This window comes from Catharus ustulatus, chromosome 1, assembly GCF_009819885.2.
Source record: "Catharus ustulatus isolate bCatUst1 chromosome 1, bCatUst1.pri.v2, whole genome shotgun sequence".
NCBI lineage: Eukaryota > Metazoa > Chordata > Aves > Passeriformes > Turdidae > Catharus > Catharus ustulatus.
Window position 1 is genome coordinate 156,242,674 of NC_046221.1, and position 25,803 is coordinate 156,268,476.

The 25,803-nt window shown below is 39.5% G+C and overlaps 1 protein-coding gene across 2 annotated transcripts in view; it reads right to left on the reverse strand.

Annotated features, from left to right (window-relative positions):
* Positions 1-25,803, reverse strand: part of LOC117003159 (zinc finger protein ZFAT-like) — a 113,538-nt gene that overhangs the window by 60,556 nt on the left and 27,179 nt on the right. Inside the window, exons 1-2 of one of the 2 annotated variants that reach the window (XM_033072825.1) lie at positions 15,247-15,439; positions 4,376-4,546 (exon numbers count right to left, since the gene is read on the reverse strand). In XM_033072825.1, coding sequence (XP_032928716.1) covers positions 4,376-4,546; positions 15,247-15,265 — 190 coding nt within the window. In that variant the 5' untranslated portion in view covers positions 15,266-15,439. Of the gene's footprint in view, positions 1-4,375; positions 4,547-15,246; positions 15,440-25,803 lie in introns of those variants that run through there. The other variant, XM_033072833.1, reaches the window with a different exon arrangement.

Consider the following 25,803-nt stretch of genomic DNA (forward strand, 5'->3'; position numbering starts at 1 on the left):
AGCAAAAGAAGTTTGTTCAACTATCAGCCAAAAAGAAAGGGGTGATTTCAGTGCTCTCAAAACTTCTCTTTGCTGCATTGATGTTATTTTCATATCCATCCATCACAGCAATTAGCATTTGAGTTGAAGAAACTAACAAACAATTAAAACAAACCCCACAACAATTATCTTTACATCAACCCATCAAAAGGCTGCAGTTTTTTAACTCTCCAAAATGAAGAATACAGATGTGGATGCTGGTCAGGCTACTACAAAATAGTTAAATCCAAGGATTGGAAGAATGAATGCAACCACTGTATTCTCTGTGTATGATATTCTTTTCATTCCTTTACAATGCAATCATCAGATTACCCAACAAAAAGAAATTAAGAAAAATCAGGTCAAAGAGGTATTTCTTCCTGACTGTTTTAGCGCAGATTTAATGAAAAACAGAACAGCACTTGCACATTAAGACAGAAATAGAAACAAAATCTTGCATGCAAATGGAAATATGAAAACTGCTCCTTCAGATAGCTGGTGATAGAACCTCTGCTATGGCTTAAAATATTGCACTGTGACTACTAATGGTGTGGCAAATAAAGAATGTGCAAATTTTAAGAATGTTTGTAAATGTGTCCACCAGTAGGAGAATTTACAGCAGCTCTCAACCATTTAAATGGGTCTGGTGGCATGAGGCAGGCAGCAACAAACACAGGAACAGGAGGGCTCATGTGAGCAACTGACATCACCAGAACTGCCGAGGCTTATCACAGTCACTTCTTTTCCTTGCTCCTTCGTTTCCTTTTTCCAGGACAGAACTTACCTCAAGCTACTTTGACTTAACAATGCCAGAATGAAATTTTTAATGAGGCATATAACCACAAATTCTAGCTGTCTCCCTACCCAGCTTGCTCCCAGTGAGCTCTTCACACTGCAGTATACAAGTTCCAGCTCAAACCACCTAAGATCAATAGCACACAGTAATTAAATAGCAGAACATTGTCATTCATCTGCCAGTACATAACCAAGTTAATCAAATATTGCTTGTTAGAAAAAATAATCTATTTAACTGCTAAAAATAAAGCAGTATATTAAATAAATAATAAAATCCCCCTATCACTTATTTCAAGGATGCTTAGTCACAAAGAGAAGTTTTAAATTGATCATTAAAATGATTTTGAATTAAGATCCTGTTCCCTCAAGAACAACTCAGTTGTTTCTGGGGATTTTGCACTCATTATAGACTGACTGAAACCAATCTTTATGCTGACTGCTATTGGATGAGCAATGGCAATATTCAGGGAAGACATTCTGTGCTATGCTCTATAATTGTGTACTCAAAGACATAAAAAAAGACACTTCAAAAAGAGAGTAATGAAATAAACCGTGTGTCTGTTTTTATATTGTTCCTTCATTGGAATTGTTCACATAAGCTTCTCCAAATCAATCCATTTAATACAAAAAGTTTGTAAGAAGTCACAAAACATTCGTGCAAATGTCACTTAAACCTCCTGACCATAATTTAACAGGTTGAGGCACTATGCAACACGAACCCTTCCCCAAATACAAGTATAGAAAGCTTTCATTTCATCAGTTCCAACAGCACATGGCCGTATTCAGAATCTTCTGCGCACAGCATCACACAAATGCATGGATGTAAATCTCATCCCCAGCCTTATTCTGTTACTGTTCTGCTTTTGTACCACCTCCTCAGGTGTGAATGCAGGCTCTGCTGCATCCTGTGTTCAGGCAAGGATGAGGCTGATGCACACACTGTGGTGCACTCTTTGGAGGAGATTATGACGCTCAGACTGTAACTTTCTTCAAGGTTTCATAACCGACAGAGATATGAATTCATAATGCAGATACAGCCTAAAATAAACAACAATCCATCAGGCAATAACAGTATGAATAGATGAAGCCAGGGCCATTGATGCTGTCCCACAAATCCTCACCAGTCTGACTAGGCAGAAACAAAAGAAAGCCGAGTTTTTCAAAACACTGTGAAGGAAATGGAGATCACTGTGAAGAATTATAACAAAGCCTTAGGCTAAACTGGAGTATGAATGACTACAGTTACCAGGTGAATACCTGTCATTTCCCAAAACAAAGATGTCACATTCTAGTGCTGGACAAAATGTGACCTGTGCATGTATAACAGCAACATCTCCCTGGTACACTTGGTTCCATTTGATAAAAAAATTTTAACATCATCGTGCCAAAATATTTAGGAAATATTTAGGAAAAATCAACTCTAAATAGATCATGGTTTAATGATGGGAAAGTAGTATGACTAAACATAATTCAGCAGAGAGCACTGTAAATGAAATAATAGTAGAGTAATAAACACATATTACATGCCTAGCACTTTACTTGTCTCCAGTACTTACAAAATCATTAACTTATTACTCAGGCAGAACAAAGAGCTCCATTAGCAACGCAGCATTCACTCTTCTATACCAATTGTGGGTTAGTTATAGTATTTACCAACACTTGGAAGAGAAATTACGCTTTCAAAGGACAAAGAGATGTTCATTTACTAGTCACCAAGTACTAAAAGTTGTAATTTCTGAGACTGTCATTCACCAATTACTTCTTCTTTCAGTGACAATACTGAATTACTACAAAGACTGGTTCACTGACAAATAATTGTATACTATAAAGTTTCTAAGTTTTATCTGCTGCAGATTCCATAGCAGGAGGGAATAATTATGCTTTGAAAGAAGAACTCTTTCCAAGTGCTGTGTTCAACTGCAGAGTACCATACTTTTTTAAACAGAACACAGAAAATAATTCAATGGGACATCAGAACCGTCTTTTTCAATCAATCTGTCTGATGGGAAAGGAGAAATGCTAAAGAATGCCTAAAATATTATTTAAAAACTGTGGAAAAGTAATTTACCTTGACATTCTTACTGACAGCAGATGGCAAAAAGTTGGGCTACATAACCTGAAAAAGGTGGCACCATATCAGATCAATAAAAGTATTCACCAAGAATAATGGGAAAGGTAAATTATGAATATATAACTTAAGAATGTTATATTTTACATAAGATTTGCAGGCTTGTTTTTTCAAAAGTCAATTATGTCTAATTTCTGCTGCTTCAGATCATAATGGCAATTACAAACTATCCTCAAAAATGTACAATGCATGCTGAACACATACAACACAGAAAGTGCAGATACTCCTGACAAAAATGTCAAGAGAAGTTTACAGAAGAACCCTTTTACTAAAATGAATATGTTACAAGGTACCAGTCTCACTGTGTTCAGACACATATGTAGTGAAAGGATATCAGGAAACAAAGATTTGAGAAAGGAAAATGCATTCTGAATGCCCGAGGAATTAATTCCCTGCTGTGAAAATAAAATTAGAATGACATTTTGAAAACTGATTTGAAATTTATTCATCATCTTCTGATATACTGGTAATTTTGGACATTCGGTGAAATAATATTCTGGTGAGATTTTTCCTTACCAGCCACCTGAGGAGACAGCAGCTCTAGTGAAATACCACATGACCATTATTAGAAATATCTTCTTACATTGATGAAATTATTTTAACTACTGAATTACCGCAGGTAAATAAGTGAAGAAACATCACATACATATGTCAACACCAAACAATTCTTAAATGGGTGATATTAGAGGGAAGTTGATCCATAAGCAGTAATTTTTAAAATCATGAAATTATAATGATTTGAAAATCCTAGTATTTGTGTTAAATGAGAGGTTTGCCAACAATATAAATCCATTACTCAGTTAAGGGCATAGAAACAGATAAAAAGTCTGAATTCTTTTGAACCCATTGCTAATATTCCAAAGTATGGAAATTTTGATCAGTTAAAAATAGAATGGAATGAATGTAACTTTTACCATTGCACAGTAAAATTTTTATGTGTAATTAATTCAACCTCTGATTGATTTATTTACCAGCATCACTATCAAAACACAGTTATAAATTATGAATTGTGCTACTTCCTTTTTGGAATAGAACTATTAACATTACCTGAATCACAACAAACAAGTTAGACAACTCAAGAAGGACACCTCAAGACAAATTCTCACCCATGGTGTCCTTTTCACTGCTGCTAGACAATCTTCCCACCTCTACCACAGAGCTCAAATCAAAGCTGTAGGAAGCAAACTTTGCTAAACTTAACATTGAAAATTAATGAACCAATGTCGTCATTCCTAAGACATGCTGAGTTTATCCATATCTGTCATGTGATCTAATCCATGCTGAATGAAATTTGGGGTGGCAGTTGTACAGTGCTCATTATAAAAACAAACTCTGGAAACCATTCCATACACAACGCAGAGCCATCACGCCACAGGTTTTATTAAAAAAAAATGTAATGCTGAAAATGACATTCCCCCCAATTTATGAATGTACCTTCTCCATCTTTGCTTGTGTTTGTGGGTGCTGTTAGAGGCTGGAGAGGAATAATGATGTCATCCACACTGGTCCCTTCTTCTGTGTGTTTCTCGGAGACATGGGACAACAGCTCGGACTTATTTGGTGAAAATAAGTTACAAAGCTTACACATGAAGATGGAAGTGATCCCTGAAAAAAACAAGTTTAAAACCAAGGAATTAGTGTTTTCAAATATAAGTTATGTTACATTGAGTTACTGGGATTTTGTTTCAGTCAACATAGTAACTGATATTTATTTAAAACACATAACAGGCAGCAATGAGGTGAAATGACAAATGTTGTATCACTAAATGAACACATTCATAATACATCCCCAAATTAATTAACTGAAGAAATGGGTAAACTCCTAGCTAGATCATCATAGGGCAAAAAATTTCTTCTGGTTGAAATCTTAGAAATGTTTTAACACAATACAAGGGGAAGAACAACAAATTAAGACCTTTTTCCCCTTCCAGCCTCAATCATCATTATAATTTTATATAATTTCAAACACACAGTAAAATTATATGCAACATGTGACATCCCTATCAAGTTCCATGAAATGTTCCCGTTGATTTAAGAGAAACAAACAAACAAAAAACAAACCCCAAAACAAACTAAAAACTTTCAAAGCAGCAGGAGCAAATGAAGAATGTCATTGAAACTCCCTCTGGTCAATGCTTTAAACAGAAATTTGACACAACTTTTTAGGAAAAGCTTCATGTTTCTTCTGAATTCACAGGTACTTTGAGTGTGATGTGAAAGCAAAGCCTCAAGAAAGTAAAAATTAATAAAGAAGGATTAATATAATCCCAGATTGAAAAAATAAAAAATAAAAAATTTTGGCCAGAGAAATTCAGAGGACTTTGTTTTCTAACACTGAAGTCTTTTGATTTTTGAAGAAATCTTCAGGGTCCAATGAAACCAAAAAACAACCAGGAACCAATTTTAACAGCACGCTTACTCTCCACCTACACGTATAAAGTTCTGGCCCAGAGACTTATTTCAATTGCTACTCTCCCTCCATCTCCCTATGAAAAATTAGGGACATAAACCCACTGAAACCAAACTGGAACAAGCAGCTTCTCTTCTGCAAGCAGCTTGTACTTCTGAGGTACAAGTCAAACCAGAGGTCACTGGGTAAGTACAGAAATAAAGTGATAGTCTGTGAACTTTGGGATGAATTTCAGGGTAAGAGAACAGGGAAGCTGTATTTTGGGAGCTATTTTTAAAACAAACCTAAGCACTCCCCTATTGAACATTATTCCACTTCCTTCACAACACACTACTTATATAGTTCACCCCACTCAAAAAAAATCTTTATTTAAGGTGTCCTGAAAGAAGAGCAGAAATCTCTCTTTTAGAGGTATTTGCACTTGAAACATAACAAAAGCAGAACCCAAACTAACAGACAAGCTATGCCTTCAACTCTTTCAAAACATCTCTGACAAAACAGCTCCAATACTGCTCCTGTTTTTTGAAATATCCTCTTTTTACACACAAGCAGCTATGTAAGTATATGGTACAATCAACATGTTCTTAGGAGCTCAGCTGGGTTCCTTCTTAGGCATTCAACTGTCTTGAGCACACAGATATTTCTGTTTTGATGGCAGTATGTTGAAATGTTCCTTTGAACTAGATCTGCTCTAGTTAGCATTATTTTATTTTTTTTTTTAAGGTCATGAAGCCTGCTATTGACCCAGCAGATAACATCTCTTCTTTTTAAATGTAACTGTAAAATAAAACCTGAGAACATTTACCTAAACATTTAACCAACTGAAATTCCACGATTTAACTGACATTTCTGCTTTGAGGTTTTAGTCACTGTTTCTGCTTCCTGACCTGCTGGCTGTTTTCCCTAGAAGTTCGGGCTCACTGTTTTGTCTCGTCTCCTCCTTCCACAGCTGCAATCAGTACTCACACACCACTTCATCTCTCACTCCTCCCTCCCAGTGAGGGCTTGGGGAGGGGCAGAAGAGCAACAAGAATGCACAGAAGCCTCTGTGGATGTTTAAAGTGCTTGACTACCAAGGCCACCCAAATCCAGATGTGAACAGCCCAGGTGACACAGAGCACAGGGAGTGCCAGTGAAGGTGCAGGAAGCACCAGGAGAACACACAGAAGATGCACGAGCTTTACTCACAGGTGAGATGGAAACCAAACAGAGTAAAGAAATTATTTTGGGAAGAGTGACTGGAAAAGGAGGTCAGAGAACAGAGTATAAACTCCACTGATCACCAGACTAAACAAGTATGGAATAAGCAAACAATAATTGATTATGCAGTTGCTAATTAGGCAGTGCAGCAATAAAGCAATGAATTATAGTCAATTAAGTGTAAAAATCAAATAAGGAGTAAGTTAATTAACTATGCATGGAATCGATGACTAATTAGTGAATAATTAATTATGTAGGAAATCAACTGAGCAATTAATTAGGCAGCAATTAAATATGCAGAGAAAGAAAGGAACAGTAATCAAGTATGCAGGTACACAAACATCAGGAAATTCAGCCAAAACCAATCTGGGACATTCTGTTCACTGAACATGCTTTGTGGCAATTTATTATCTTCAGTTTGACCCTATAAACTGTGCTAAATATACACTGAAATAAATAATACCAATAATTTTCTCCTTAATTGACTATGTGTAAAATTGAGTTATAATGTAAGTAAAGTCTTTTTTTTTCTTCTTTAATTCTTCCAAAACCCTCAGCATGTTGCTTAATTATTAGGGTTTTTTTCTTCACACTAAGCATATCTACAGCAGAGGGAGTTTAACAAATGGATTACTAAAAACAAAGAGCAAGCTGCAGATTAGGAAGCAGATTCCCTGATTCCCAATCTCCTTCACAAAGCACAAACCAGTATCTGTCCTGTTTTACTTTAGAGCTGGAGTGGGGAAGAGGGAAGGGGCAAGAAAGAAACACTTATCTTGGAAAGATCACTGCAATTAACAGTATCTAAGGGAATCAAGGAATATATCATTGTCATTTTATTGTATTTTTAACCATTGTATGACAAAACTTAGTGCAGAATCAATTTTAACTACTCAAAAACTTTTATTTTGCATAAAAGGAAGGCTCAGCATTGGGTATTGTTTTATTTCTAACAACTACTTTTACAAGACACACAGAGCAAGGACAAAATTCTGTATTTATATGCCCTAAACCATTCTAATGGATCCAAAACTTTTCCTTTCAAAGAACTAAGAGTTAACAACTTCTGTAAATGCCTTTGAAGTTCTAGAGCTGTTAAAAGGAGTTAGAACTCCACAATTAAATACAAGAATAAAAAGTCAGTGGGGATTTGTTGGCCTGAGGAAGAAGTTGATGGGATCAATAATAACACATCTGGTCAACCTTCCTAAAATATGCAGCAATGAAGTTTGGGATATGAATAATTACTTATTTCCTTATAAACTTATTACAGAGCTGAAACAAACTTTGTTGCCTCATCACTATCAAATTCTTAACAGGAACTTTCTGCAATTAAAAACCTTGTTCCTCTGACTAGGACCTGGTCTTGTTGGGCTTTTTGGTTTGATTTTTTTTTTCCCTCTTTCTGATGTTTCTGTGCAGATATCACGTACAATATGAAGTGGGCACAACTATTCCAATCAAAAATTATTTGTTTTGTAAAAGAACTTTTCACACATGTTGAGCATGTAAGATATTGAAGTATCTAGAACAATAAACAACACTTTTTCTGTTTTGGTAGAAGCAATGAAATATGAGGTAGCAGTTAATATGAAAGTAGCATATAGAAAGCCAATAACTTTTGTTTAAGACAAGCAACACTATTTTTTTAGTAATAAAACAGTTTCAACTGAACATAAAAGAATGGACAAATACAGTAGAAGAAATTATGATGTCCTGTACTTCTGTCAAATACTTTAAAAATACTTTATCAGATCTTGCTACTCCTCTGAGCATGTTAGAGGTTCTTCTTTCTCAAAGTGATCTCAGACATATGAAATTTTCACAAACATGTTGCAGTGTATCTCTGATTTTTATTGCTTCATCTCCAGGACACTTCTTTGCTGGTTTTGTGATTTTTTTGGGTTTGTTTTTTGATTTTTTTTTTTGTTGTTTGGGGGATTTTTGGTTTTTTGGGGTTTTTTTGTGTCCTTGTTTTTGTTTTACTTAAAATCTACTTTCTATAGACCACATAACATTTTAATCAGTATTTTAATAACGATGCTGGTATACACTAGTTTTATTTCTCTTCATTTCTTAAAGAAAAAAAATAAATAAATCAATACTGGTTTCTGGCTATTTTCTCTATTTTTATTTACCAAGGAATTAATATCAAATATTATAGCACATCTCCAAATCAAAAGCATTATCCTTGGTAAGTGTCAAAGGAAATAAAGTATATGAAGCCTGCAGAACAAACTATTTGCTGCCATTAGAACAGCACCACAAGAACCCTGTGCTCAAAACTAACAAATTAACCACACTAGAAGCAGCAGGTGGAGAATCAAAAGCTATTTTAGGGCTTCCTTCATCCAAATTTGGGCAATTCTAAACAGTAAGCAACAGTTTCTGAATTCACCAGCACAAAATGACTGCTGAGACAAAACCAGCCGTGCAGAAAGCACTCAATGAAAGAAAAGGTGCCCCTGACCATGACTGTTCTTGCTCTCAGCTGCTAACTAAAATCAGGGCAATTTAATCATCATTAGTTAAGTGCCACAACCTTTATTTTAACATTAAGGAATACTGCTTCAGCAATGTCAGTACAGGATGCATTCCTGCAAACACTAAAAGATGATGCTAAAATCAATACCATTTAATGTGGTTTTATGGAAAACCTAGTCATATACAGTCACCATTTTTCCTAGCCAGGCTGTAAGTGAAGTTTACTCAACAACCTACACCTGTAGAGGCCCTCAGACATTACATACAAGACTAAATTACACTCAAGTTTGTGAATGTTTATGATTAAGAAATAACACATTTTAAAGTCTCTACCTTTCCTGTGAGATTGGTGAAGCACTGGCACAGGTTGCTCAGAGAAGCTGTGGATGCCCCATCCCTGGAAGTGTTCAAGGTCAGGCTGGATGTGACCCTGAGCAATCTGGGATAGTGGAAGGTGTCCCTGCACATGGCAGGGCAGTGGAATTGTGTGATGCTTAAAGTCCCTTCCAACCCAAACAATTATGTGATTCTAGAGCTATACAATACAATATACCAGGACTGAAAAACAAAAGAACACCAGTTAAGGTGCTTGGGGTATGAATTCAACACTGTGCCATTGTGAGCAGAACTAAGCTGGCAGTTCTGTATATAAATAAGAAAAAATTACAAGTTGAGAAATAAAAATGGAGGAGCATCAGGCTTTGCCTAAGCAAAAAATTTAAGGAAGTATGAAAATGGTTTTAAATTGAGACTGAAGGCTAGGTAATAAGTGCAAAACACCACAAAGATGAAGGTGATTCACCTTGCAGCAGTAAAAAACAGAGACTATTTTCAAATGAAGGACAACATAGAAATTAGTATATTTTTTTACAGGAAAGAACAAAACAATTTCTTAGGTTTGTTTTTGTAGTTGCTTTAAAAAAAAAAAAAAATCTAACTACTACTACAGTAATGCAAGAAGCCTAATAAAATGGCAGTGTTGGAATGCCTGGCTGTAAATAAGGATTACTGACATTCACACACTCAAACAAGCTTCTGATACCCATTGTTGTAATGCCAGTGGGTTACTACCACTACCAAAATATTGAGGATAAAGTGGGATGTATTATTTTTTAAAAATAAGGCCTTTTAGAAGCAGCTTAGGGTCAAATCTGATTAACAGGCTATTTTAACAAATAACAAAATCCCTGAGGAATTTAAATGCAGTGCACAGAAAAGTACAGTGTGGGCTACACACCAGCAATGACCTGACCACAGGGGTACCAATGGCTGTGGCACACTGGAGAGGATTAAAGAGGTTACAAAGACAGAAACAATATAACGTAGGCTTTAATTAGCCCTATGCAGAGTGGTTAAATGTCAGGTCAGGACGGGATGCCAAGATTAAAAGTGTAGACTCCATTAATGACTGTTTCACCCAGCCAGCAACAGGGAAACCATATGATGAGAAACAGTTCTTGAGTTTATCAGAAATAAAACACGGCACCCTTTTCAAAGTGACATTATTTGAGAGTTACTCTGTAACCATGATTAAAGTACTACTAAAAAATCCTCTTAAAAGAGTGATAAAGAGCCAAATGTTTGTGTTTTACTTCAACAATGCAAACTATATAAAGATAAAAAGCATCTTTAACAAAACAAACCACAAAAAGGACTAAAAAAGTTTCAAGACAAGTTAAATCCTTGAAAGCAGCATGAAGGCTATTTAAAAGCATCATATTTGATGCTAATCATCAAAGAAGGTTTTAGAAACAGGAAGGAAAAATCTAGCACAGCTAAATAGCAATGAAATTAACTTTCAGTAGAAGAAAACATCTTCATAGAAGTTTCATAAAATGAAGAAAGCAAAAGAAGATTTAAATTGTGTCAAATTTAATGTAAAAACACAGTGAGACAGGTAATTAAGGGTAATTTTATCAATTTTTTAAAAAAAGCAGAATGCAGCAACATTTTAAAAACATCTCACACTGCTCAAGAGCCTGTGCAATGAAAAGTAATCTGTATAGGAAAAAGACCCTTCAAAGAAGGTGAGCCCACAGCAAAGTAAGTTTTTCAATTTGCTCTCATTTTATAAAGACTTGGAGAGGTTTTCTGAGAAAAAAACCTCTCAATTATAGCAAACACTTCAAAGACAGTCTCAAAACAAGGTTAGGAACTGCACTCCTCAGAAACAAAACCTTAGAGATAAAACAGACAGACCTATAAGAGAGATGGCCCTATAATACAAAGGTCTACTAAAAAAGAGAAAAGATGCATCCTGGGCTTACATCTTTGGATAGGTTCCTCTACTGAAATAATAATAATCGTAATTGTTATAAATGACTATGTATCTGTTGACTTTCACTACTAAATATTGCTTTTGCAAATTATTATTAATCACAACAATTTTGATATAGTATGCTTTGTAATCACTTTTTAATGCTTTAATATAGTATAATTTGTCAGCTTTTGTGGCCAATGCACTGGCCCTGTGTAGCATATATATTAATGTATTAAATATATATTACAGTTTAAGCTTTCAAAAAATATTAAAATAGAGACTATGTGTTGTGCATTGTAATGTTAACCTTTGCAGAAGTAGCTAATGCCTTTATTTTTGTAACTTAAAATGGTGAGAATAACTCAGACAATTTTGTGAAATGGCTAATGTTGATTTAATGTACTTGTGGATTATCTTATCTGTATGATAAGATAACATTGAGAAGAACCAGGTAAATAAACATCGAAAGAAAGAATGCAAGGAGGAATTAACCACCGACCCTTCAGCTATCAAGAACTGTCAAACCACAGAACAGGGGGCCTTGGGAGGAAATAAAATATATAAATCCCATCTGCAGTATGACACATACTTTAAGAAGACAGGTCAAGGGTTGAACCTAACAAAATAATTCCCGGAACATGTAAACTCAGAGGAATGTTTCAATATGTATAATCTTCATGAATATGCATTTGACCAATCTAATGAAAAAGCATATAAAAGAACTGTTTTAAATTAACTGGCACACCTCTGGCAGTTGCCAAGCACTCAGTACTGTTTACTGTCCCTTTTATCCCTTATTAAAAAATTTAAAGCGGGAGCCTTGTTTCTCACAATAATCATCATCCTTAGAAAGTACACAAATAAGGAAGATAAACAACAAAGCACAGTTCCACACTTGGCCTGTTAAATAAATAAGGTTTGGTTTTGTTTTGGGTTTGTTTTTTGGTGCTTTGTTGTTTCTTTGGGGATTTTTGTTTGTTTGTTTTGGTTTTTTGTTTTTTGGTTGTTTTTTTTTTTGCCTAGCAGGATGTAACTGAAGACTGGGGAAAAGACAAAGAGTAAAATGAAGAACTACCAAACCAGATGTAATGAAGGACACGACCCCTCTAAAATTACCACCTGCCTTGCCTTGCAGCTGATCTCTCCCTGCTGCTGCAACTCCAATGTGGGTATGCATCCACTTGGTGTCCAGAATTCTTAGAAGCTGACCAGGAAGCACCAATTGAGACTGTCTGGGGCTCAGCAAAGCCCATAAGAAGCTCTAAGTCCATATTCTGGACAAGTATCACCGTGTGCTTGCCCTATTCTTACATTTCTCTATTTAAACACCCATTGTGTGATGTCAGGCACATGAAATGACAGGAGTGAAACAAAATTAGGATCCAAATCATTCTATGCCTTCTGACATTCTATTTTGCACGTTGCAATAAGAACACTGCATGGTGTAGCCTTTAACAGGCAGCTCAGTTGTTCCAGCATTCAAACAGCATCATTCCCATGTGAGGGGTCCCCGAGGTGGGCACAGCACTGCAGGGGGGTCTCACCAGGGCAGAGCAGAGGGGCAGAACCCCCTCCCTCCCCCTGCTTTGGGTGCAGCCCAGGACACGTTTGGTTTCTGGGCTGTGAAAGCACAATTGCTGCTCATGTCCAGCATCCCATCCACCATCACCCCAAGTCCTCAGCAGAAGGGCTGCTCCAATCCATTCCCTGCCCACTCTGTGCTTGGGATTGGGATTGCCCCGGCCAAGGTGCAGGATCTGCAACTTGGCCTTGCTGAGCTCCCCAAGTTTCACCCAGGCCCAGCTCTGTCACTCTCACCCAAACCGAACACATTGTATTTAACCAGCCTGATACTGTATCTGTGAAAAGAAACTTGCATTTGAAACTGGAGTTTAACTCATGATGGCAACATCACACTATCTTTACAAACGCTCCTGGAAAAAAGTTCTTCAACAGAAAACAACTGTCTCCACATATTTATGTTGGCTAAAATATATAAAATGCATGAGTTGGATATAATATGGATTTAATAGGCTATTCAAATAACTAGGAAATTATCTTCAGTTTAGAATAATCCCTTTATCAAACATAGAAATAAGATACCTTTTCCATCATTAAGGGGAAAAAAATGGTATAGTAGATATGTTTATAGCAAGACATTTTTATTTTCATGTTCCAAGATCTCCCTCGTGTGGCTAAACACAACACTGCTAAAGGTTCCACTGAAATACACTAAAGCACAATATCAAAATGTGTAAGGTGCATTACCAGACACCAAAACCCATAAGAACCCCTCACAGTAAATGCATAAACTACATGATCAGTCATCAACTTCAGAATGCACTGTATAAAACACTCTGAACCTGATTTTTCAAAGCAGTCCTAATGGAAATGCATCTGAGGTCACATACACCTCAGCAGCAACAAAATCAAAAATACTGAACACTCATGACAGTTCTGGGTTCAACCACACTCAGAACTTTTTTAATAAGACAAATGTGCTTGAATAAATATGACTTTATTGGTAACATTAGTAGTAAGAGAATTATTTCTCACTGAAAGTTGGATCCCAGACTATAAAGCAGTCCTGGAATGTTTTAACCATAGTCCATAAGTAACACAGCACCTGTCAGCTATTCTGCTACTCATTTATTCTCCTGACAGTGCAATTGTCCTTGGCATAAAATCCTGTTTCACAGAGCGCATGGGGTTGGAAGGGACCTCTGGAGATCATCTAGTCCAACCCTCCTGCCAAAGCTGGATCACCTAGAGCAGGTGACACAGCAGTGCATCCAGGTGGGTTTTGAACATCTCCAGAAAAGGAGACTTCACTGGACAGCCTGTCACAGTGCCACCCTCAACATAAAGAGGTTCTTCTTCATGTTACAGTTGAACTTTCTGGGTTTTAGAGTATGGCTATTACCCCTTAGTGGTGGTGTTAGTTGTAAAGTATCCATCAATACTTCTAAGGACAGGTAGAAATAACTCAAGATACTAAAAGTTAATAAGTCAACTCAGGGAATGGCAACCAGAAGCCAATTTTAAGTATACAGGGTAATTACCAGGCATTAAATTATTGCATCACTCCACAAACTTGTACTGCAACAGCACACAGGGATTGTGAAAGACAGAAGGCACATACACAGCACTCCCGAGGCTGACACCTCTGTGAAACTTTATTCACTGCTCGAATGGAAGCCAGGCCAATACAAGGCACACCAAGGCCTGAGATGACAGTGGAAACATCTTTAACACATCTTAAACATCTGCCTTCTGCAGCTGAACTGTGGGGACCTTGAGCTGGTAACACTCCAGAGGAGCTCGCGAGGGTTTCAAACCCAGGTGAGCACGGAATTGTGGAATCAGAGGATGGAAAGGGGTTGGAACAGACCTCAAACATCATCCAGTCCCAATCCTGTCCGGCCGGGACAGCTCCAACCAGCCCCGGCTGCTCGAGGCTTTGAACACCGCCGGGCTTGGGGCAGCCACGACTTTCCTCGGCAACCTGTTCCAGCGTCTCACCACTCTCACTAAACTTCCCCTCTTTCAGTTCGTACCCATTATTCCGTGTCCTGTCACTACATTAATGACGAAGAGTCCCTCTCCGGCTGCCCTGCAGCCCCAGTCCCATGCTGGGAGGTGCTGTGGGGTCTCCACGCCTCCACTTGGCACCAGCAGCACCTCCAGCTGCCACCGACTCGCTGCTAAGCGGCGGCCAGGGCACAGCAGGACTCCCAGGCTCGGGTGCCCGAGCTCTTCGGCGGCTTCCCCCGGTCCCGGAGCCCTCGGGCCGCCGGGCAGCGCGGGGCAATGGACGCTGGGACGGCCGAACCTGTGGGAACTACTTGTCGTGCGGAAGGAGCGTCACGCACCTCCGCCGGAACTACTTCCCCCGCCCGCCGCGCGGGATCCGTGCGCGCTCCCCCGCCCGCCCGGCCCGGCCCCGCTCACCTGCAGCCGCCGGCTCCATCGCCGCGGAGGCTCAGTGGGACAGCGCGCCGGGGGCCGAGCGCGGCCCGCTTGGGGAACACAATGAGGGAAAAGGGAAAAAAAAAAAAAACCAACACCGAAAATCGGGTCCCCGTGTGGCTCCTTATGGCGAATCTGCCGCGGCCGACACGGCAGTGGCGGCTCGGCTCGGCGGGGCGGGGCGGGGCGGCGCCTGCGCAGTGGCGGCCGCGCGGGGCCGCGTCCCCTGAGGCGCCGCCCGCGGGCTGAGGGAGCGGCGGGAGGAGGATGAGGGACGTGAGGACGGCGTGACAGGAGTCACCCAGGGCAGCCGCGACACCCGGGGCAGCCGCGACACCCGGCACGGCGACACCCGGCACGGCGACACCCCGCCGCCATCTCCTCGTGCCCCTCTCAGCGCCCGCCGCCCGTCCCGGGACGCCGGGGATGCACAGCTCAGGCTGACACAGCCTCGGGATGCCAAAGGCGTTTTAGTTCATCACCTGTGGGTAAAACGTGTACTGGTACTTTAGCACATACGAGATAGTCATAGAAAGAACTGAGTGGAAGGGACCTTAAAGGCCATCTGGTTCCAACCTCTTTGCCATGGGCAGGGAGACCTTCCACTAAACCAGGTTTTCCAGAGCCCCATCCTGCCTGGCCTTGAGCACTCCAGGAATGGGACATCCGCAGCATCCCTGTGAATTTTGAGTCTAATTGAGTCTTGCCACCTTCACACTAAAGCATTTCTTCCTAATTTCAGCCTTCCCTCTGAGGTAAGAGCTGAGATCGTGGGTACCCAGGGTGTGTGTCCCTTGTCCTCCGTGTCACCGCCGGCAGCTTTGGCAGGACTGAACAAACACACTTTGTGCTTATGGGCATGAAAAGACAAGTGTGAGGAAGCAGGGTCATTTGTGTGTAAAAGTCACTTCTCCCTGCTGGTGTCACAGCTTCTACCAGGTGCAGGAAGGATTGGTGAGGGCCAGGCTGGGCCTTAGCCCTCTGCAGACAGACTGGGCAGCTGCACTTTACCAGTGTTCTTACTCAGAATTACTTAGCTGAGACAACTCTTCTGAAAACATGTTCTTTAGAATTTATGTCAGAGACCCAAGAAGAAGGCAGAAGGGAAAGACCAGACCTTTCCAGAGGCTGTGGTTGCTCCTCTGCAAATTTCTTTTTGTCTCCTCTGACCCAGATGGAAATAACAGAGCAATATTATAGCAGAGTCATCACTGAGTGTTCTGACCTCATGAGAAGCAGCATTGGGAACCTGTCTTTAGCCTGCTGCCTTGACCTGTCCTCTTTACCTTCTGGACTCCTTGTGCCCATTTCTGCCCCTCTTCCCACCCACAGCACATATCTTCTGGAGAACGGTTCATACTTCTAGGAGTAATAAAGATGAAAGCACACTTGTGCAAACGCACACACTGCCCATGAAAGGAAGGGACTGTGCTCTTTTTTGGACATGAATAATATTCATCCTTACCTTGGCATTGAAAGAACATTCTCTGTTCCTTGAGTCACTGAACCTCACTACAGTGAGTGGGGTGGATTGTCCTGCCAAGAAAAGCACTTGTCTTCACACAGAACTGCTGGTTGAGCATCCATGCATCATTTGGTCACAGTTTCCATGATAATAATAATAATAATAATAATAATAATAATAATAATAATAATCTCTACCAAGTGCTAGTTCAAATATAGAGCAAGTTCAGTATTGCACAGGGCTTCAGCCTGCATCTGGAGCTGGAATCCGTGAACAGAGTGTGGATGCCCTTATTAAGGGCACAGCAGATGCTGACTTCTCCTTTTCCCAGTTACATGGTTTTATTCACAAACAGGAAAAGCACTTCACTGAAGATGTGCATTCCCAAGTGTGAAATGAGAGTGCAGCTTGCTTGGCTGTTCCATAAGAGCAGCCCCACAGAATTAAGGTGGCAAAATCAATCAAAAGTTAGAATTAGCATTGCTTTGTACAGTTTTCATGTCCATTTGCATAAGCTATTTCTGGGAATCTTTTACATCCCACAGTCATACGCTGCATTTGTTCAGAATCTCTGACTCATTCAGCGTTGCTGACGTACCTGACCTAGATATGAATGAGGGCTACACAGCACAGGGGCTCATCTGTAACACAAGACTCTGCCTCGTTTGCTACAGAGGCTGGAAAATATTGAGAAGTAAACATGAGGTTTTAGGAACAGATTTTTCTCTCAGAGTTCATTTATGATACAAAAACAGCATTCATTAATTGCATCTTCCTCCTTTTCTGCTTCCTCACTGTGGCATTTGCAATGTGCTTTATATATTTCTATAGTTGAAAATTTTAGCATCTGTGCTTAAATGTTATAATTACTTTTAAATGCCCTTATCCTAGATGTCTTACATGTAAGATATCCAGTTAGGAAAACTTTACCCTAAACTTCAGTACATCACTTTCCTTTTTTTTCCCCATGAGCATTTCAGAAAGTAAAGTCATTTCTGTTGAAATAGCAAATCAATAAATGTCCCATAAGCACTAAAACAAAGTGAGGCAAAGCTCTGTGAAGATACAATAATTGGCTAAATGAGGCAGTTGTCTGGTGAGAGAAGGCAGTAAATGATGTGATTGTGACCTAAGGATCCACAATAAAAAATACCAACAGAGGATAAAACAGACATATGCCAACAGCCTTGATTTAGACACTTAATGACCTAACAGTGCTTGAATTTCCAACCTGATCTTTATTGTAATATCAATATTTTAAGACAAAAATCCTTTAGCATTTTATGAGAAAGTGCATAAAGCATTCTAACAAGAGAGCAGAACTCATATAACAAGCTAAATATTGTAAGAAAGAGTGTAAATTAAAAATCTTCAACTTTGTGTGCACTTGCCGTAGAATGGAAAAAGCCCAAAACATCTGTATGTTGTTTTTGGGGGGTTTTTTTATAATTATACAATACACATACACTCTGCTGCATTTGAGTTTCCTGTACTTGCTTGCAAAGGATTCTCTGGGCAGTTTGTTGCAATGCCTGACAACCTTTTCTGTGAATATCCAGTAATATCTAACCTAAACTTTCCCTGGTGCAGCTTGAGGCCTTCACCTCCTGTCACTCGTTACTTGGGGGAAGAGGCCAGCTCCCATCTGGACACACCTCCTTTCAGGTAACTGTAGAGAGCAATTAAGTGTCCCCAAGCCGCCTTTTCTCCAGGCTGAGCACCCCCAGCTCCCTCTGCTGCTCCTCATCAGAGCTGTGCTCCACCCCCTTCCCCAGCTCCCCTGCTCTAATCTGGGCTCTTATGCTCTTGCACCTCCGTGTCTTGTAGGGAGGGACCCAGAACTGGACACAGCACTTGAGGTGTGTCCTCACCAGTGCCATTACAGGGGACAGTCCCTGCCCTGGTCCTGCTGGCCACACTTGCTGACACAGAATGCCAGGGGCCATCAGCCTTTTTGCCCACCTGGGCACACACTGGCCCACATTTGGCTGCTGTTGGCCAGCACCCCCACAGCCTTTCCTGCTGAGCAGCTTCCCAGCCACTCTGCCCCCAGCCTGGAGGGTGGGACCCAGCACTTGGCCTTACTGAACCTCATACAGCTGCTCTGGGTCTGTCAATCCAGCCTGTCCAGATCCCTCTGCAGAACCCTCCTACCCTCCAGCACACCAGCACTCCCTCCCAGTTTGGTGTCATCTGCAAACTTAATGAAGGTACACTCAACCCCCTCAGCCAGGTCATCAATAAAGATCTTAGCAGGGATGGACCAAGTAGTGAGCCCTAGGAAATGGCACCAGTGGCCACCAACTGGATGTGTCTCCATTCTCCACCACTCTCTGGGTTCAGCCGTTCAGCCAGCTTTTAAGCCAGCAAAGAGTGCACCTGTCCAAGCTATGGGAAGCCAGTTTCTCCAGGAGAATGCTGTGGGAAGAGGTGTCAAATGCTTTGCTAAAGTCCAGGCAGACAACATCCACAGCCTTTCCCTCACCCACTACATTGTCACCTGGTCCTAGAAGGTCAGGTTGGTCAAGCAGGACCTGCCACTCATCACCCCATGCTGGCTGGGCATGAGCCCCTGGTTGTTCTGTATGTGACGGCACTCACAGTGATTTGCACCATGACTTCCCCTGGCACCATGGTCAGGCTGTACGAGTTCCCCACATCCTCCTTCCAGCCCTTCACGGGGGTGGGTGTTGCATTTGCCATCCTCAAGTCATCTGGGACCTCCCTCGTTAGCCAGGACTGCTGACAAACGATGGAGAGGGGCAGGGTGAGCTCTTCCTCCATTCCATCACTGCCCTGGGGTGGATCCCATCTGGCCCCATGGACGTGTTGCATTATTTTCAAAAGAAAAGGGACTATTGTTTAGTGAGAGCATAGACTAAACTTTGTGAAGTAATTAAGCAATTCTTCCTGGGTTTTGTAAACTGTTTTTCCACTAAGGAAAAACTTGAGCCATATTTACAGCTGTGGAGGTAATCAACAGTATCCATTTAATATAGATTCTGGGGGAGGACACAGAAGAGAGCATTCTCAAAAGCTACACAGGTTAAAGAGAATTTTTTAAAGTTAATTAGCACATATATTTTTATCACATTTTTTATTTCCTTGTTGATTTCAAAGGGAAAGCAATTTGAGCTTATGCTCTGCAATTTTGGAAGTTCTACTTGAAAATGCAAAGATGAATGCTCAGAAATTATAAGGGGTTGTTTGGCAACCAGCTTTATGCTGAAGGAAGAAAAGTTACCATTGCCTTCCTCTAAATGCTACATTATTTTTTTTCCATATTATCTGTCTGCAGTAACTGTATCTGCTTGTTATTTTTATCTGCCATGTTTAATGTTGAGTTCTTGTTTAGGACTGCATAATTGCTGTTTTCTTGTTACAGAACATTAACTTTATGCTTCCAGTAACAACTTTATAATGAAAATGCTAATAAAAATGGGGCACTGCAAACTACACAGTTACAAATCTCTCCAGAACTTAGTATGAGGCTTATCATAATTCTTGACATCTCAGGATTGTATAGTCTACTGATACTGATTACACTGCACAGTTAATTTAAAAATTATCTCCTGCAGGCCTGAGAGAAAGGCAACAATTATAAATAACTTCAGAAATATATATACACATACTGAAAATGCTTCTAATAAACATTCTGGTTTTCTCAGTGTAGCAATATAGTCACTGCAGGACTCAGGTATTAATCACATTTCTGCTTGCAGGTTTATACTGTTTAATCCTATTACAACTGTACAGCATGCTTTTCCTGTGGTAGGTGATGTCAGACTAGCTGGAGACAGCAGCACAGGCAGGAACACTGTGCAGGTTTAAATGGCAGTTTTCCTCTTTAAGTTATTTTAAGTTCTTTTGGATTGGGGGTTGTTTTCTTACACAGGGACCTATAAGACCAGAAATTATGTTAGAAAAAATGAAAGTCAAGAAATGCTATTCTGTGCTGTTTCTTCAGTCTAATACAAAATGAACATTGGACTGAGATAGAAATGCATGTAAGAAAGCAAACTATGCCTTAAGCTTTTCAAAATGTAGCACTGTCAAAACAAAACATTATTTATATTTGTGATTATGTATAAAAAGTGCAGCACAATATCCAAACAGTACCCTGATTTCATTCTCTTCACCTTTACTGTGATTCAGGACAAGGGGAAATATATACACACACCAAATAAAAAAGGTAAATTCATAGTACAAGTAGCATATTCTCCACACCACTAAGTGGTACTGAAAAAGGCACAAAGAGAGGTGTAGAAGATAGACATCTTTGTTATCGTATTCCTGCTGGGAAAGTTGCCACTGCTCTCATGGAACAGGGAGCTATTTATAGGATAGTGGAACAGAGAGGAAAAACAGCACCAGTCATGCTGGGTTTGATTTATTAACTCCACAGGAGGAATTTGACAACCATGATATGCCCAAACGATACAAATCTGACAGTTGCTCCGTGACTTGTATGATGGTAATTTGATTAGACATTGCATCATATGTTTGCCTTCAGCAGATCACTGTACAATTCTCAATCTTCATCAATTTTCTGCAAGCTTATCATGTCATTAAATACTTCATACCTTAAGCTCCCTCTCAGGAAAATGAGAGGAAAATGAGAATCACCACCACTACCTACTGACATAATTTACCTGGACTTATGGAAAGCATGTGAGACTGTCCCACACAACATCCTTGTCTCCAAATCAAAGAGGCATGGAATGGATGGATGGATGGATGGATGGATGGATGGATGGATGGATGGATGGATGGATGGATGAAAACAGGAGGCTTGAAACTAGGTGACCTTTAAAGTCCCTTCCAACTCAAACCCTTCTGTGATGCCGTGATCTAGGTGTGTCTGCCTATAGCTTCCAGAGGGCCTCAGAAGCATCCAGAATTCCCCAGTGGCTATAGAAGGAGGCTGATGGGACCACTGTGACCATATAAACAGGACTCTAAAGGAACACATTCCTACTTATGGGAGAAACCTAAGGGATCTGTATCATATCAATACCATTGATTAGTCTTTGCATCTTCCACAATTATCACAGCCTGATACTTCCCTCTTTGACATAATAAATAGTGATGATAGAACATCTTTGACATAATAAATAGCGATGAAAGAACAAAAATCCATTAACAGGGAAAAGCTGTAGATATGTCCTTTTTCAGAGTTATTGCCTGACTGACAAAAAGTTCAGTCACCACCTATTCATTCTTTGCTCCTTACAAGAAGGAAAACACATGTATTGCAGTGTTTGTGGGTATTTGAACCAACCCCTCCTTCCCCTCTCTCTTACAGAGGAATTTTGAAAGTAGTATAGAGATTACACCACAAAATGTTTTAAGGAACATTTACAGTTTTACAGTTTTCCTAAAAATCACTAATACTGCCCATCTTTTGAATACTCCAGCTACTGAAATGTGATGACAACACTGAGTTGTATAGTCTACAGGCAGTCTGTGTAAGAGAAGGTGACTTCACTTCTCTAAATACCATTTACTAGGGCTGACAGAGGCTCCAGTTGTACTCCTTAATTGGAATAAGCTGCTTGAATTTCTTTTTTTATTAGTCCTCCAGCATAAGCTTGCATCTTCAGGTTTCATTGGGCAGTATCTCAAACCCAAGCAACTCTGTACTCTGTCTGGCATTGTTCTCTTGGCCATGCAACAAGGTTTTTCCTCATTCAAGAACAATTTATTATTCCTTTTCCCTTCCTCCTTAATAAAAACATGTTGAGTATGCTTAATTTGTGACTTTGTTGCTCTAATGAGATAATTGTTCAAATTGGAGGGTAAAAGCAAATAAATTTTGTAGCTTGCACACCTGAATACTCTGTTTTTGGAGCTTTCTTCAGTCATTTTCTGTGCTAACAACGAGTGAAAGTTTAAGCATTAAAGGTTTAGCTAGACTTCTTTCTGCTTCACTTCTCTTTCTCTGGAAGAACAGCACAGTTGCATAACATGTGAAGTGCAGTCTCTAAAAACCATCTGCTCAGTCTCCTTTCGTTAGTACACCATGGCAAGGGTTTGGGTTTGGTTATTTTTGTAACACAGACACCACTACTTAAACATCCAGTAAAACTATATGAGTTCTGGTTTTATGTTCATACAAGGAAACTCTGCTGAGAAATGATTCATCCATGTCATAGCTCAGCTGTCAATTTTGCAAAACTCATTTATGATTAAACCCATGTATGTATTATAGACACTTCACATGCTTTATGACTGTTTACATTTGCTCATGTTAATTATCTCCTGATATATTCTGAACCATAACTGAAACCTGATTATAATCTCATTCATATTAATGAGAGCCACAAAAAAAAAACCCAAAACAAAAACTTAGAAATCAGTGTAGTCACTCAGATGTTATGGAATCTAATGGAGTCAGAATCTGGCCTTCAGTCACAACAACTGTAGACAGATTACACGGTCCCACATCAGCAAAACTACTCTGCCGATAAAACAACCATCAAATGTAATTTGTGATGTGAGCTGTCATTGAGATTAAACCCTTAGAAGTTGTTACTTTAGTGTGACCTTACTTACCTATTTTTCTAGCAGAATGCTGCAGCTCAAACAAGAAATCTGGGAAGTGTGATATTCTAGGATTTCCCAATATCCCATCTGGATACACCGGAGGACATCCAGCCAAGGACCAGCAGAACCTTCACATCCCTTGTGGCTCCCATGCATGCAGGTCATGTCTACCAGAGCTCCAGAACCAGAGCTGCCAGTGAATGGTCAGAGCCTGGCACACCACAATCCTCCACATGGTCACTGTCACACAGAGCACATGTGGATGTTTAATTAAAACAGCATTTACATCAAAAAGGATGTTTTTGATGGAAGGAATTGCAGCCTTCATTCTGCATCCCACAACATTAACTACTGCCTTATCAGTTGAAGTATTAATAAGCAAACATTCTTATCAGCATTGCCCTGTGAAAAACTGCACTAGATCTTGATTGTTCTTAACACAGATGTATATATACACTATATATACACATACACATACTATATATATATTACTATGGTACAATACCTTAAATCTGCACTTTAAGCAGTCTAAATAAATAGAAAAAAAAAAGTTTTAAGATGAGCATCTTTATGGAAATTATTTCTGATTTTTCAACATGCAATTGGTTTTTCTTGTATTAAAAAAAATGAAAAACTGTATCAAAACCTTTACTCTTACCATGAAACATCATCCAAGATTGTTTAAATATTTATTTTCTGCTACTAAGCATGTGAAATGGCTGTATTTTCCATTTCCTGAATTCACTGATTCCAAATAGGAAAAAATTGATATAGTAAAACCTCAAAAAAGTTCAGAAAGGAGACATCTGGGAAATTTGTGCTTCAAAAACCTACAAAACACCTATCAGTTTAGTTGACCAAGAAGCATCATAGCATAAAGAACACAGATAGAAGAAATTCCTCACAACTTCTTAACTTAGTTTTCTCAAAGTTTCCTAATGTGAGGATGCCTGAGCTAAACAGATATAAACACATTTACTAGTGGGAGATGTGACATCACTGTTCGAATTCCTGCAGAACAGAAAGAACCAACATATGCATTAATGCCTCTGATCTGAAAACTCTACTGAATTATCTTCCCTCTCATTTGCCCCTTTTGGTAAGATCAAGTTTGCATCTTGCTTTCCTGCCTCTACCCTATAACACCAGCTCTTTTCTCTAAGACTAATCTAAGCAGGAGGGGTCAGGAGTATTTTTTTGTTTCACAGCAGAAGGCAGATTTCATTAACACCTCTCTAAGGTACAAAGTTTGCATCTCCAGCTGACAAGAGACAGACTAATGTCAACTCCTTGGCATGGGATGCATCCAAGAAGTGTCTGCCTGGAGAACCAGAGTAGCTGTGACAGTGGAAATCCTGGCTGTGTTATGTCTCCATTACAGGCAGGAAGCAGCCCACAGTAGCTATGGCAAGCAGTTCACAGGATGAACAAGACTTCATGTCTAGTGGGACGTCACACACAGTTAAAAAGCTTCATGAACTGCCAACACTGGACTGCCATCCAGGGCAGAGATTTGCTGTCTTATAAGTTCCTTAGAGTAAGTGTGAAACATCTCCAGAAGAAGATGTTTAACAGATCTCATTTTCCACTAGAAGGTAGTCAATTCGACTAATTTAATAATATGTGGGGAAATGTGTTTATTAAAAAAATGCATTAAGCTATGCACTTAACCTATATGCTTTCAGCATGTTTTCCATAGCCTTAAGTAAACAGAGCTCAGTTCACAAAGCATCTTTCATCCCTGCCGCTTCCCTTTTTCCTGCCAGACAAAGATAAGGCTTGTGTGAAGCTTGGAAAAATAATTTTTCACTTTATTAAAATGGCAGATTTTTCAGATAAAGCCATATTGTTTACAGGAAATGACTTCCCTGCTGAGACAGTGATGTTATCAGACAACAAACAATTCTGACTGACATAGACTGCATTTCCTTCATTCCACTTCCAGGGCCCATGCACTGTTCCATGGATCAGGATTTCCTTGGCTGCAAAGGGGGACAAGTGAGGGATCTGCTTTTCCTTAAACAGAAAGAGACAACCCAATGCCAGAGGTAAGACTCTCACTGCTCATACTCACCTACACTAAAATCATGTTTTAAGCTCAAGTTTTAAGCAGTTTTAACTTTGTCCATACTCTCCCCAGAAATAGAACCTCTATAAAATATGAATTAAGCTGGTCAGAACTGGCATAGCTAGTAAAAAGGAAGTGAGCTGAATTTTGGAAGAGTCTTAGTGAACACAACAGACAAGTAAAGCAAATATCAATGAACATCTATTGAAATACTTGTATTTTTAGCAGAAGACAAACCCAGGAAGAATCAAACATACAAATAAATGTGTATTTTCAAAATTGCTGTGAAAAAATCCACATTAACTATGCCTCTGTTTTTCAAGAGAAATTTAATTTTTGACTGTTAAGCAACTTACCATTGATGTCATATCTATAAAAAAGTTCCAGACAATCTTATAAATCATTCACACTATCTTTGCCCAAAATATTTATCCCATTTTGGTTTAGGCCATCACTGGCA